General features: G+C 45.2%; 1 protein-coding gene across 2 annotated transcripts in view; it reads right to left on the reverse strand.

Annotated features, from left to right (window-relative positions):
• Positions 1 to 13,861, reverse strand: part of LOC109935379 (adhesion G protein-coupled receptor E1-like) — a 49,896-nt gene that overhangs the window by 30,338 nt on the left and 5,697 nt on the right. For both annotated transcript variants that reach the window (XM_048617942.1, XM_048617943.1), the window contains 5 exons: positions 10,552 to 10,608; positions 7,374 to 7,517; positions 5,509 to 5,658; positions 3,698 to 3,820; positions 1,233 to 1,318 (listed from right to left, as the gene is read on the reverse strand). In XM_048617942.1, the coding sequence (XP_048473899.1) occupies positions 1,233 to 1,318; positions 3,698 to 3,820; positions 5,509 to 5,658; positions 7,374 to 7,517; positions 10,552 to 10,608 (560 nt within the window). The remainder of the gene's footprint in view (positions 1 to 1,232; positions 1,319 to 3,697; positions 3,821 to 5,508; positions 5,659 to 7,373; positions 7,518 to 10,551; positions 10,609 to 13,861) is intronic.

The raw sequence follows: 13,861 nt of genomic DNA on the forward strand, positions 1-13,861 counted from the left end.
CATTCAATGAGATTGTAGTGATTGTAACAAGGTAGGCTGGGTGAATCTCATAGAATACGAGTTCCCTGGTTGGGGCTGTTAACCTGATCTAATCAGGAGCTCTGGCTGACAAATATAAGCAGGAGTATTAGGGGTTCTGCTCACTCTAGGAGCCAGTTCTGTGCTAGCTGGGTCAGTGTCATGTACAATGTAAATAAAGGGTAACTTGGTGATGGGATACTGTCCTCTGTGGATTTATTCCAAAGATCATCACTGATAATCCTCAACTCCACTTTCCTGCCTTTCTCCCATAACTCTTGATTCCTTCATGATTTAAAAATCTATCTCAGCCTTGAGTATAATTAATGACCCAACATTGATGGCCCTTTGGGGTCAGGAATTTCACAGATTCACTCCCCTCTGAGAGAAGAAATTTCTCCTCATCACTGTGTAAGTCGTTACTCTGAGATTTTGCCCTTTGATTTTACCAAGGCTTTGACGTTGAAATGGATGTCGATGCAGAGACAAGATACAACTGGATTTTCTTTTGGAGACTTAAGGAATCAAAGGCAAAGTGAGAAGATGTACTAAAACAGTCTAAAACCTAAAGAGAAGCAGATTTACTTAAGAGGAAAATCAGGGGGGCAAAAAGGGGACATGAGACCGCTTAGGTAAATAGAATTAAGGAGAATCCAAAGCGATTCTATAAATACATCAATGGCAAAAGAGTTTCTAAGGAGAGAATAGGGCCCCTTAAAAATCACATGGCTATCTATGTGTGGACCAACAGGAGATGGGTAAGATATGAAACAAACATTTTGCATCAGTATTTACTGTGGAGAAGGACATGAAAGCTACAGAACTTGGAGAAATAAATAGTGATGTCTTGAAAAGAGTTCATATTACAGAAGAGGTCTTAAAACACATAAAGGTAGATAAATCCCGAGGATCTAATCAGGTGTTTCCCAGAACTTTTTGGGAAGAGATTGTTGGGCCCTTTGCTGAGATATTTAGCCACTAATGAGGTGCTGGGGGACGGGAGGTTGGCTAATGTGGTGCAATTATTTAAGAAAGGTGGTAAGGAAAAGCCAAGGAACCACAGACTGGTGAGCCTTACATCAGGGGTGGTTAAGCAATTGGAGGCGATTTTGAGGGATAGGATTTACATGCATTTGGAAAAGCAAGGGCTGATTAGGGATAACCAGTGAATTCAAAGCCTTGTGACACAAGCGCATGGAAGGATGTGACAGTACCTGTGATCCTGCTTGATGCTGGGAGTAACACTTATCGATAATGGATTGGTCTTTCAGGAGAACAGCTAGACATTGCAAAAACGGACCTGTGAGGAGGACAATGGCCAATTAGCAAGCATTTAGAAACTCAATTTTTCAAATCATTATGTTGACTGCTGCCGAATCTGTAATGGAAGTTCAATTTGGTCGCGCAGGGGTTGACTTGACATTTCTTGATCTCAGGCCAGGCCCTGCCACTGACACCCTCCATCCCACCTGAGATCTTGGATTTTCTTGGTCCCATTTTGTGTCCGAGTAAACCATCTGCGACTAACTGAAGAACCTCGCTACCTCTTGGCCACAGTGACACATTTATTAAATGCCAGTGATGCCTGGTGCACAGGTCTGTCTTACCGAGCAAGAGAAGCTAAAACCCAACTTTCTGGATTAAGAGCCAATAGATTTGTGTGCGCGCGTGTGTGTGTGTGTGTGTGTGTGTGTGTGTGTATGTATGTGTGTCCATCGTCAGGGTGGGGAAACAGAGGGAGCAGTTAATAAGAGAGCTCAGTGCGTTGTAACTGTTGGGTCAGGATGAGATGCCCTACTCCTGCTGGCCCTCAAGTCAGATAAATTTTTAAAGCTTCACAGAATCCTCAAAGTGCGGGAGGAGGCCATTTGGCTTCGAGTCCACACTGACCCTTCGTAGAGCATCCGATCCAGCCACCCCATGGTATCCACTAACGCCACATCTACCATGGCCAATCCACCCTACCCCGCACACCTTTGGACTCTGGGAGGAAACCTCGGCACCCGGAGGAAACCCACGCAGACACGGGGAGAATGTGCAAACTCCACACAGACAGTCACCCGAGGGTGGGATCAAACCTGGGTCTGTGGCACTGTGAGGCAGCAGTGCTGACCACTGAGCCACTGTGACAGCCATAATTGTCACGGCACAGAAAGAGACCATTCCACCCATTGTGCCTGTGCTAATTCCATTGCCTAGAGCCAATCTCCTGTCTTTACCCCATATCCCTGTACACCAATTCCATCCAAATAACCCGCCAATGCCCCTCCTGAATGCCTTAGTTGAATTTGCCTCCATCACATTTCCAGGTAGTACATTCCAGAACCTAAACTACCGACTGAGTGCAAATGTTTCATTTCTCACATCGCTCTTGCTGCGTTTGTGCATCATTTTAAATTGATGCCCTCTCATTCTGTTTTTCTTTTAGCTCCTCCCTGTCTACTCTGTCCAGCCTATGTTGGCTCCAACCTGCAGATGTGCTTTAAGGGAGGCCTGTTAGACCCGATGTCGGCCTGGCTTTCCTGTGTGCTAAAATTGCCTCAGGGCATACCGGACTGGTAGTGGAGGCCTCAGAATGGGTAATCAGCCTCTTACTTATGGGCGCAAAGGACCAAAGGCCTGTTTCACATGTGAGTGCCAATGTCTGACCTCATCAATATGGCAGGTGGCACATGTCTGCCTTAAAATGAGCAAACGCTCCCTGCCTAACATATGGAGGGCTTTTAGCAGGGCATTATTTTCCCCATTTGTTTATAGAATGTAGGCACCATTGGCTAGGCCAGCATTTATTGCCCATCCCCAATTGCCAGAGGCCAGTTAAAACTCAATCACGTTGCTGTGGGTCTGGGACCACACATAGGCCAGACTGGGTAGGAATTTCCTTCCCTAGAGGACTTAGCAAACCAGGGGAGACAAGTGGTATTATTGCTGGACTGTTTATTTGGAGACCCAGGTAATGTTCCACGGACCTGGGTTCAAATCTTCGCCACAGCAGATAGTGGAATTTGAGCCCAATTAAAAAACAAATCTGCAATTAAGAGTCTAATGATGACCATGAATTAATTGTCGATTGTCACAAAAACCCATCTGGTCCTTTAGGGAAGGAAACTGCCATCCTTACCTGGCCTGGCCTACATGTGACTCCAGACCCACAGCAATGTGGTTGAGTCTTAACTGCCCTCTGGGCAATTAGGGATGGGCAATAAATGTTGGCCTGGTCAATGATGCCCTCATCCCATGAATGAATTAAAATAAAAAATGAATCTTTATGACAATTGACGTGATCGGCCTTAATATTCCAGATTTTTATTGAACTAGAATTTCACCATCTGCCGCAGATGGGATTTGAACCAACATCCCCCGAACACGTCCCTGATACCTTGGAAATGATCCCCGCTTGGAAGAACTTCTGTGCTCGGAACTGAAATCAGAATTGTGTTTTACTTTAGGGAGTTGCAGTATCAATAATCAGGGATTGTGGCATTGAAGAGGATGAAGAGGAAGAAGACACAATCAAGAAGATTTTTGTCTGGAGACTGAAGGAGTTGTGGACAGGTGAGAAGCTGGGCTGATCTATTAAAGTGGGTGACCATTTTTAGTCTCACAAAAGTTCTTCCACTCTAAACATTAACACTATTCGCAATTGCATTTTCTGTCGACTAATTTTGGATTTTCTTACTCTGAGTGACTTTGTTAACGTTTTGTGACATAAATCCTGGCTGAGGAATACAAATGTAGCTTCCGTTTAAATTCTGGCAGACAATGTCAGGTTGGCAGGGATCTTGGAGGCACTCATTGATATCTGCAATGGAGAAGAGAGACCATTCATTACTCTTAGCTGGGCCCTGACACATCTGTAGGCTGCTTAACCCTATCCTGGCCCAGAGGGGGCAGAGGCAGTCAGACCCTCTGATTGGCGTTGGGTTTACTTGTTTCATGGAATTGATTAGGCTCTTACAGCACAAACACATAACCGGAGCAAGATCTCTGCTCTGCTTGAATACAATGTTAACACACAAGAAAAATGATATGATTTAAAACCTCTCTGAGGATCATTTGAACAGTTGTCAGTGATGTAGAAGAGGGAATGTCGAATTATTTCTCCCACAATCATCCCTTCTGATTGTCTCTTCACGGACATAGAATGAGCAGTATAGAAACAGGCCACTTGGCCCATCACTCTGCATTGCCATAGCTGACCAAGAGACTGTCCCACTTTTACTGCCTGCCCAATATCTATTGGAAAGATTTGTAGATGGTGATTAACCTGTTTGGCTGTGTTTTGAGTGAATGTCCTTGGCCAAGAGTTTAAACTGAGAATCTTTAGATCAGGGGTAGGGCACTATCCACTGTTCCATGAGATATCCACCACCTGAGTAATACCTGGACTGAAATGATTGAATTCATAGAATCCCTACAGTGTGGGAACAGACCATTCAGCCCTTTGAGTCCATACTGGCTGAAGAGCATCCCACCAAGGCCCATCCCATCCCTGTAACCCTGCATTTCCCATGGCTAACCAACTTAGCCTGCATATCCCTGCGCACTATGGGGCAATTTAGCGTGGCCAATCCATCCTAACCTGCACATCGTTGGACTGTGGGAGGAAACCAGAGCACCCAGAGGAAAGACACGCAGACACAAAGAGAACATGAAAACTCCACACTGACAGTAGCCTGAGGGTGGAATCAGACTGAAGTCCCAGGCCCTGCAAGGCAGCAGTGCTAACCACTGAGCCAACATGTCACCCCCTGAATTATAAGGACATTTTACACTTAATATAGAAGCTAAACTGGTGCACTAATTGAGGTGATTGCAATCATTATAGATTAGATAAAGTATTTTCCGTGGTTAGACAAGTGCAAATAAAGTGTCAGACTTTTAACCTTTGAACGACCTGCTCGGGCAAGATTAGGAAATATTTCTTCAAAGGGCAGATTGGAATTCTTGGCCCTCCCAAAACAGGGTTAAAGTGGAGCAGAGGGTGGAGGTCATGGCACATTTCTGAGCGGGGATTGGTCCATCTTTGCTAGGCAAGTATCTTGAGAATGAACGATTTTATTGCATGAATGAATGAGGGATTTTTATTGTCAATGTGTATTTTACGGTGAGAAATACAATAAACTACAGTGAAAAACTTTCATTCGTCACCACAACATGGCGCCATTTTGATAGTTTAAGAATAAGAGAAAAATGAAAATATTTAGCTTAAAGAGAGGCCCATTTATGTATGGCTCAGAACAAGAACCACCTCACCAGACCCAACAAATGTTGACGTTGCTGATTCTCAGGTGCCATCTTTCACCGCTGGCCTGATTCACCTCAATGTTTGATTAGAATTGGCATCTGGATCAGCCTGAGGGCACTTCAGTGACTTAATAAAACCGAACACTTGAGTGGGGTCAGCTGAAATATTCTTAGGCTGTCCCGTCCCCCAGAACCCGCACAAGAAAAGAGGAAACTGAACCAGGATCTGACCAGCCTCCTCACCTTCACACCCAGCTCCATAACCTGTAAACTTGGTCTGGCCAGATACTCGGGAAAATCCTTTGTCGCACAGGCAGTAGAATCCACCAGCTGTATTGTGACACATTGCATTGCTACCGCATACTGTTTGAATGTTGCGACACTCATCATAATCTGGAAGACAATATCGGCACACATAAAATTCTTCTGCATCAATAGAGTTGGCTGAAAGTGCTTGGCAATGGGAGAAGGGATGATAGACTTTACTTCCAGCTATAACATGCCAGCAATGACACTCTGAATTCAACACAGGCAGCTAAATTCTATGATGCTGTCCTTTTAACTCTATGATTTCAACTTGCCAGCCCTTAAAGTTTGGAAAAGTGTGTGGTTAGGAATAGATGTGGGTAAAAACTGCAATAATCTAAAGCTCTGGTTAGACTTCATGTTATATTTAGTGGGAACCACAGCTCTTTCTTTCATGGGATGCCAGGTGTTGTTGGCAAAAGCATCTTTTATTGCCTGTTCCTGGTTTCCTTTGAACTGAGTGGCTTGCTCAGCCATTTCAGAGCACAGTTGGGCAGTAAGTCTGGAGTCCCATGTAACAAGACCAGATAAGGATGGCAGATTTTCCTTCCTAAAGGCGTTTAGCGAACAAAGTTGGTTGATGTGACAATCAATGATACTTCCACAGTCCCCATTGCCAGACCACCATTGCGCCAATTCCTGGGTCTCCCAGGGTTAACATTCGTCCCCGCAAACCTCTCTCCCCACCCCACAAAGATGAACTTTGCTGAGTTAGCTAGTCATACCGGTCAGTGGGGTATGCACCGTGAGGTCAGTGAGAGGAAGTCAACCAGGGTTTTACATTCCTCAAGTGCTTTGGAGAGCCACTGGATGGTGAAAGAATGCTGTGACATTATGGCCCCAACACAATGGACAATTGGGTCAATAAGATGAAGAGTGGCAGATGGAGTTTAATTTGGATAAATGCGAGGTATTGCATTTTGGTAAAACAAACAAATGCAAGATTTATATAATTAAAAGTAGGGCTTTGGACAATTTTATAGAACAGAGAAACCTAAAGGTCCAGGTATATAATTCTTTGAAGTTTGCATTATATATGGATAGGGTGGTTCAGAAGGTATTCATCATGTTTAGCACACTTGCCATCATTGCTCAGACCATTGAGTATAGGATTTGGGACGTTATGTTGAGGTTGTACAGGAATTTGGTGAGGCCTCTTCTGGAGTACTGTGTCCAGTTCTGGTCGCCCTGCTATAGGAAGGATATTATTAAACTGGAGAGGGCTCAGAAGAGATTTACCAGGATGTTGCCAGGAATGGGGGCTTTGTGTTAAAAGGAGAGCCTAGATAGGCTGGGAATTTTTTCACTGGAATGTTGAGAGGTGACCTTAAAGAAGTTTATAAAGTCATGAGGGATATAGATAACGTGAAATGTAGGTCTCTTTTCCCTAGGGTGAGGGATTTCTAAACCAGGGGACACATTTTTAAGGTGAGAAGAGAAAGATTTAACAAGGACATGAGAGGCAATTTGTTTTACACAGAGAGTGGTTTGTGTATGCAATGAACTTCCAGAGGAAGCGGTGGTTGTGGGTGCACTTACAATGTTTAAAGGATATTTAAATAAGTACATGAATAGGAAAGGTTTGGAGGGATATGGGCCAAACACAAGCAAGTGGGACTAGTTTAGTTTGGTATTATGTTCGGCATGGACTGGTTGGACCGAAGGGTCTGTTTCTGTGTATGACTCTATGACTAGACAGTTCTCTGACCATGACAAAGGTGAAGGAGGAGGATAAGATAGGGGAGGACAATAGGTCACATTCGAATTGCTCAAAGTTAGCAAGTGTGTGGTTTTGTATTTACCTAAACAAGAGGCCGCTGCTGCATTCCGGAACTTTCTGTCTCCAGTTGAGTAGTATCCATTCTCACAGGTGCAGTAGAAGCTGCTGGGAGTGTTGTGACAGATAGCATTGGACCCACATGGTTTTGTCTGACATTTATCCTCATCTGCAACAGACAGGAACATAACTCACCATGAGCTGTGGCCATCTCTGTCGGCAGTCCGAGCACTTCCAGTGCGGTGGGGGCAAATGTGTCAATCTGGTGGGCTCGAAGATACACAATGTGCCTTATCTAGAGTATAAGGCTTCTTCAGCAACCTACTCCCCTCATTCTCCACCATCTGCATGGACAAATGTGGAGGACTTCTGCCAGCTCTGAGTTCCTCTCTAAGTCACAGGCATTCCTGACGTGATTATATTTCACCAGTATCTCAGGATAAAGATTCCAATCCTTTTGGACTGAGAGGTGGAGGAGTATCTCAGCTGACTGTGAATATTTGGAAATCTCTACCCTAGAAAGCCATGAGCGCTCAGTTGTTGAATATAGGATCATAGAAACATAGGAACAGGAGTAGTCCATTCAACCCATTGAGCCATTCAACTAAATTGTGGCTTATCTTCTACGTAAACAACACCTTACAGCAAAATCGCCAATCCTTTAATGTCATTAAGGTCATCTCCAGATGACCTATCAATTTCCGCTGAATGACTGAGCTTCCAAAGCCCTCTTGAGTAGAGAATTCCAAAGATTCTGGGTGAAGAATTCCTCCTTATCTTAAAATAAGGAACATTTAAAACCAAGTCCCCTGGCCCTACACTTTCCAACCAGCAGAACTGTCCTATTTGAGTATATCCAAGACTGGGATCAATAAGCTGTTTTTGTGAGCTGAGGCCGTCAGGAAATTTCGGAGATTGGCTGGGAAAGTGGAGTTTGACGTAGAACTCCAGCAGCTCATTCTCTTCCAGACAATGTGGCAGCTCTCGCTCCACATGGACTTCAAACGTTCAAGAAGAAGGTGCTCCCCAAGGACCGCTTGGGACAGGCAGTCAACTCTTGAGATGAATAATTAAAAAGACCAAGAAAGTGACAGGTTTGAACGCTGGCTTCAGCTGTGCTGGTGGGTGGGGGAAGGGACATGAAAGAATAAACTGAAGCAGATGGTTCCTTTAGATTGATGGATGTAGAATGAGGCAGCAATAAATTCTGGGTTAAATTTAGGAGCAAACACTACTCTTTTACACCAAGTGTGTGATACTGTGGATTGCGCTATCAGAGTCGATGGTGTGGATTTTACGAGGGGGACAAATTGTACTCCCAATTGCGGGTTAAAAGTTGCTCAGTGCCTTATTAATGTGGACAGGCTGAGATAGTGGATATTTTTAAATCAACCTGTCATTACACACCTCTGGAGGAGCTGGGGCTTCAACCCCAGAGGTAAGGACACTACCAGCACACCTCAAGAATCCAATCCCACCCACCCCCACCGCCACTGCAGTGATAAAACTACTAGAACTTATTAGGATCAGAGTGGAAATTCTGCCCCTCAGGGACAGGAAGCTCCGCCCTGGAGATCTGCCCGGTCTAGCCGATTGGCTGGCAGCTCTGGCAGTCCCAGCAGCGCCAAAAAGCAGTTAGTGGGATTGCAAGCGGCCCCGTGGGAGGAGTGAAGGTTGATGGGCGATCTGAGATAAGTCTGTAGATTTCAGACACGGAGGAGTGGGAGGGTGCGACAAGTTGGTAGGGTGGTCGGGGAAGAGGGACAAAGTCGGTACAGCAATTGCAGAGGCACCCCTACCCGCTGATAGGCACAGGGTTTGCTCCAAGTTGGTAAATACCCGTTTTGCACGCCAGCTATTTGTCATACCCACTCAGACCGAAGCAAAAATTGGCAGAGGCAAAGTGAAGCTCTTGAGTGATTGAAAGAGGCAGCACGATTTAAGAAGAGATTCTTTAAATAAACTGGGTGCCCTGTGGCACAGATAGGTAGTGACCCTATCTCTCAGCCAGAAGCTCCAGGTTTGAGCCCCATTCCTGGACTTACTGGTCAAGGAATGTATCTATCAAAGTGTGTATGGCAGTGTTCCTAAATACAGGGCTGTTAACCTGGTCCAATCAGGGAGCCTTGGCTGACAGATATAGACAGGACTGTTAAGGATTCTGTTCACTCTAGGAACTAACTCTGTGCTAGCTGGGTCAGTGTCATGTACACTTGTAAATAAAGGGTGATTTGGTGATGGGATACTGGCCTTTGTGTAGTTATTTCAGCCCCACGCTCATGGCCACTGTAGGCTAGACCTAACCTTGGACAGAAAACCAAAGGAGAAGAAATTTCAATGTGAGAAATGTGGAAACAGCATGAGCTCATGATAACGAGAGCATTAAAAGGTCAGCACAGACACCGAGTGGCTGGGCCAAATGGCCTATCCACAAGAGGATAGATGGGCAGGTAGAGGGATGGAGAGCCAAATAGATGAGCCACTTGATAAATGAATGGAAGACTAAGCAGAGGAGTGGTTGTCCGAAGAAGGAGATGGATAGATGTGGAGGTGGATGAAGGGAAAGCACCATTCCCGAATTCCTACAGTGTGAAAGCAGGACATTCATCCAACACCGACCCACATCCCACCCACACCCACCCCTTCCCTGAAGCCCTGCATTGCCCATGGCTAACCACATAGCCTGCACATCTCTGGACACTATGAGCAATTTAACGTGGCCAATCCACCCTAACCTGCAAATCTTTGGACTGTGGGAGGAAACCGGAGCACCCGGAAGAAACTCACACAGAAACAGGGAGAATGTGCAAACTCTACACAGACAATCGCCCGAGGGTGGAATTGAACCCAAGTCCCTCGTACTGTGAGGCAGCAGTGCTAACCCCTGAGTCACTGTGCCAACATCTTAACATGTCCTTGTGAAGGCAATCAAAACCCTTACTGTTTTTTAAAAGCTTGTTGTAACTTCTGCGTGCATTGTGGCGGCTTTTTCTCTAAGTATTAAAGTTTAGAAACTAGGAGTGGAAGTAGGTCATTCGGCCCTTTGAGCCTATGTGCTGTATGTTCGTGGTTAATCCTATGTCTCAGTGCCCTTTTCCCAATTTCTCCCCACAACTATTGATGCCTTTAAAATCTAAAAATAAATTTAAGTTGTAACCAAGTACGCATACAATTTCTTTAGAATTAAGTATATTTAAACTTACCGGTGCATGTTGTACCCGTGGAACATTTCTCACTGCTGACGCTGCAGAGATAAATCACTGGGGGTAGGGGGATTGGGAGAACACAGTCTCATGAAATTTTACATTATTAAACATGATCATGTTTGTGAGAACAAGTACAGTTTATCAGCACTACCCCACCCCCCCCTTGATAAATAATTCACATTTGCAAGAATACCAGTTCAACGTGACATGTTGCACATGGACAGGACAAACAAGGCAAGGGAATACATGATGAATGGTAGGACCCTGGGAAGTACTGAGGATCAGAGGGACCTTGGTTAGCATGTCCACCATTCCTTAGGGTATCAGGGCAGGTAGATAAAGTGGTTAAGAAGCATATGGGATATTTGCCTTTATTAGCTAAGGCGTAGAATTTAAGAGCAGGGAGGTTGTGTTGGAACTGTACAAACCATTGGTTAGGCCACAGCTGAAGTATTGTGTGCAGTTCTGGAATTCACATTATAGGAGGGATGTGACAGCCCTGGAGAGGGTGCAGAGGGAGATTTATCAGGATTTTGTCTGGGCTGACCAGTTTCATTTATGAAGCGAGATTGGACAGATTGGGGTTGTTTTTCTTAGAGCAGAGGAGATTGAGAGGGGACATGATTGAGATTTATAAAATTATGAGGGGCATTGATAAGGTAAAGTCAGAAGTCACACCGACACCAGGTTATAGTCCAACAGGTTTATTTGAAATCTCAAGCTTTTGGAGCACAACGCCTTCACCAGGTGAAGTGAGAGGGAGCACACAGACACAGAATTTATGTGCAGAGAGAGATCAAGGGCAGAGAGATCAAAAGATCGTACAAATGGTGTGAGTGGAGTATCGTATAATAAATCTCTGCAGGAGATCCAAAAAGTCAGACAGTGTGAGGAAAGTGTCAACAGTTGAGTAACAAGTGAAGGGATTACCTATAATCTGATTAAATGAGTTTTAGGTTATATATTACTTTGGTTAGACCTTCGTCATGTGACTCTTATACCTATCGTATTATTCCACCCATCTGGTTTGTCCCCAGCACCACCTTATTTTTAATTTTTTGCAATTATCTCTCTGTCTCACTTAATCGGTTTATAGGTCATCCCATCGCTGGTTATTCAGCTGTTGACAATTTCCTCACACCATCTGACTCTTCGGATCACCTGCAGTGAGTTATTATTTAACACTCCACTCACATCATTTCGATCTCTCTGCCTGGAAATTCTGTGTTTGTGTGCTTCCCTTTCACTTCGCGCGACAAAGGAGCAGTGCTCTGAAAGAAGAGATAATAAGGTGAACTGGATGAACACAGCAGGTGAAGCAGCATCAGAGGAGCAGGAAGCTTGTGATTTCAAATAAACCTGTTGGACTGTAACCTGATGTCGTGTGACTTCTGACTTTATCCACTTGGCTCCAACACTGGCATCTGTTCATCATGGATAGGGTTAACAGGAAGGAGCTTTTCCCATTGAAGGAGGGATCAGTGAACAAGGGGCATAGATTTAAGGTAAGGGAAGAAGATTTAGAGGAGATATGAAGAAGTATTTTCTATGCAGAATGTGTGGGAATCTGGGAGTCACTGCCTGTAAGGGTGCTAGAGACAGAAACCCTCATAACATTGAAGAAGTACTTAGATGTGCCCTTGCGATACCAAGGCTATGGGCCAAGTGCTAGAAAACAGGATTAGAATAATCAGCGCAGATCTGATTTCTGTGCTGTAGACCCAATGACTCTATGACCTATGCAAAGAATACCATCTTCCTTGATTAAAACTCATTTTCCTACCTGATAGGTGCAAACCCAGTCAGTATCTGTGGGGCTCTGTGTTCTGTGGGTGTCCCCTGAGTTAGAGGACAGTAGGTTTGAATCTCATTCCAGAGACTTAAATACGAAGCCCCCACCCTACCCAGTGAGGTGCTGGGGGAGTGTCACGCTGTTGGAGGTGCTATCGTTTGGATAAGACATTAATCCTTGCCCAGCCCAGACTCGTTGCTATGCCAGTACCCATACAAAATTCCAGTAGCTGTGGCAGTCGATGGGTTTCAGAAGGGAGAGGGTTGGGCTGTTATTTCCCAAAGTAATTGCTGCAGTCTACACACAGATTGGGCTGTGAGACTGATACCTTCAGCCTCTGTAGACTGAGCACTGTAGAACATAGCACATTACCCGACAAAGTATATTTGGAATTCGGCTTGTGGAGCTAACCCACTCCAATCTAATAATTAGCAATCATGGCGGAAAGTATTAGAAAATACAGCACAAAAGTAGGCCATTCGGCCCGACAGATCCATGCTGGTGTTCATGCAGCACTGACAGTGTTGGCAGTGCTGTCTTTTGAATGATCCATTAAAGGTGAGGAGCTATAACTTATCTCAATCCCATGTCACTAAATCAAAGGCAAGTAAGTGCGGTGGGGGTGGGTGGTCGCGGTTGGGTGGAGGGGTAGGTGGGATAGGTTGGCAAGGTCTGCCCAGTGCCCTGGTTAATAGTCATCCCTCGATCCACATCATGGAAAACAGCAGATTATGGGTCATTACAGGTATCGGTTTGTGGGATCTTACTGTGCACTGGTTGGCTGCCGGGTTTCCTACATTGCAACAGTGACTGCACTTCAAAAAGCTGCTACGCAGCCCTTGGAGGCACTTGCTGGTTGTGAAAAGCACTATATAAATGCAGGAGCCCTTTTTTGTTACTGCACACACGTTTCCTCCCACATCTCCCCCCAACCTACGCTCCTCACTGGCCAGAGGCTGGTTCAGACATTGCAGCAATCCCCAAAGGAATATCAAATTGAACTTGCGGATGTTTATGAAGGAAATTGAGAACAGCTGCATCTTATCTGTAAGCCTTGTGTCTTCACATTTGACCTTGTGACCTGAGGAACTGTAGGCAGAATGGAGCTGGGTTTCCCCGAAGGTACATGTTAACACATATAGCATCAAAGACACGGTCTCTCTCTCTCACACACACACACACACACACACACACACACACACACACACACACATACACACACACAGACATGCACACCACTCACACATGCACGCAAAAGTGTGTACACACGCTCATGCGTGCACACACACACCACACACACGCATGCACACTACTCATACACACACAAACACAAACACACACACACATCCACACCACACACACATACACTCATGCACACGCACACGTGTGCACACACACGCACACACACCACACATACACACAGACACACGCGCGCACGCGCACACAGACACACCAGCACAGACACACGCGCACACACACACATACACCACACATGCACAGACACACGCACACACA

This window comes from Rhincodon typus, chromosome 38 (genome assembly GCF_021869965.1).
Source record: "Rhincodon typus isolate 14 chromosome 38, sRhiTyp1.1, whole genome shotgun sequence".
NCBI lineage: Eukaryota > Metazoa > Chordata > Chondrichthyes > Orectolobiformes > Rhincodontidae > Rhincodon > Rhincodon typus.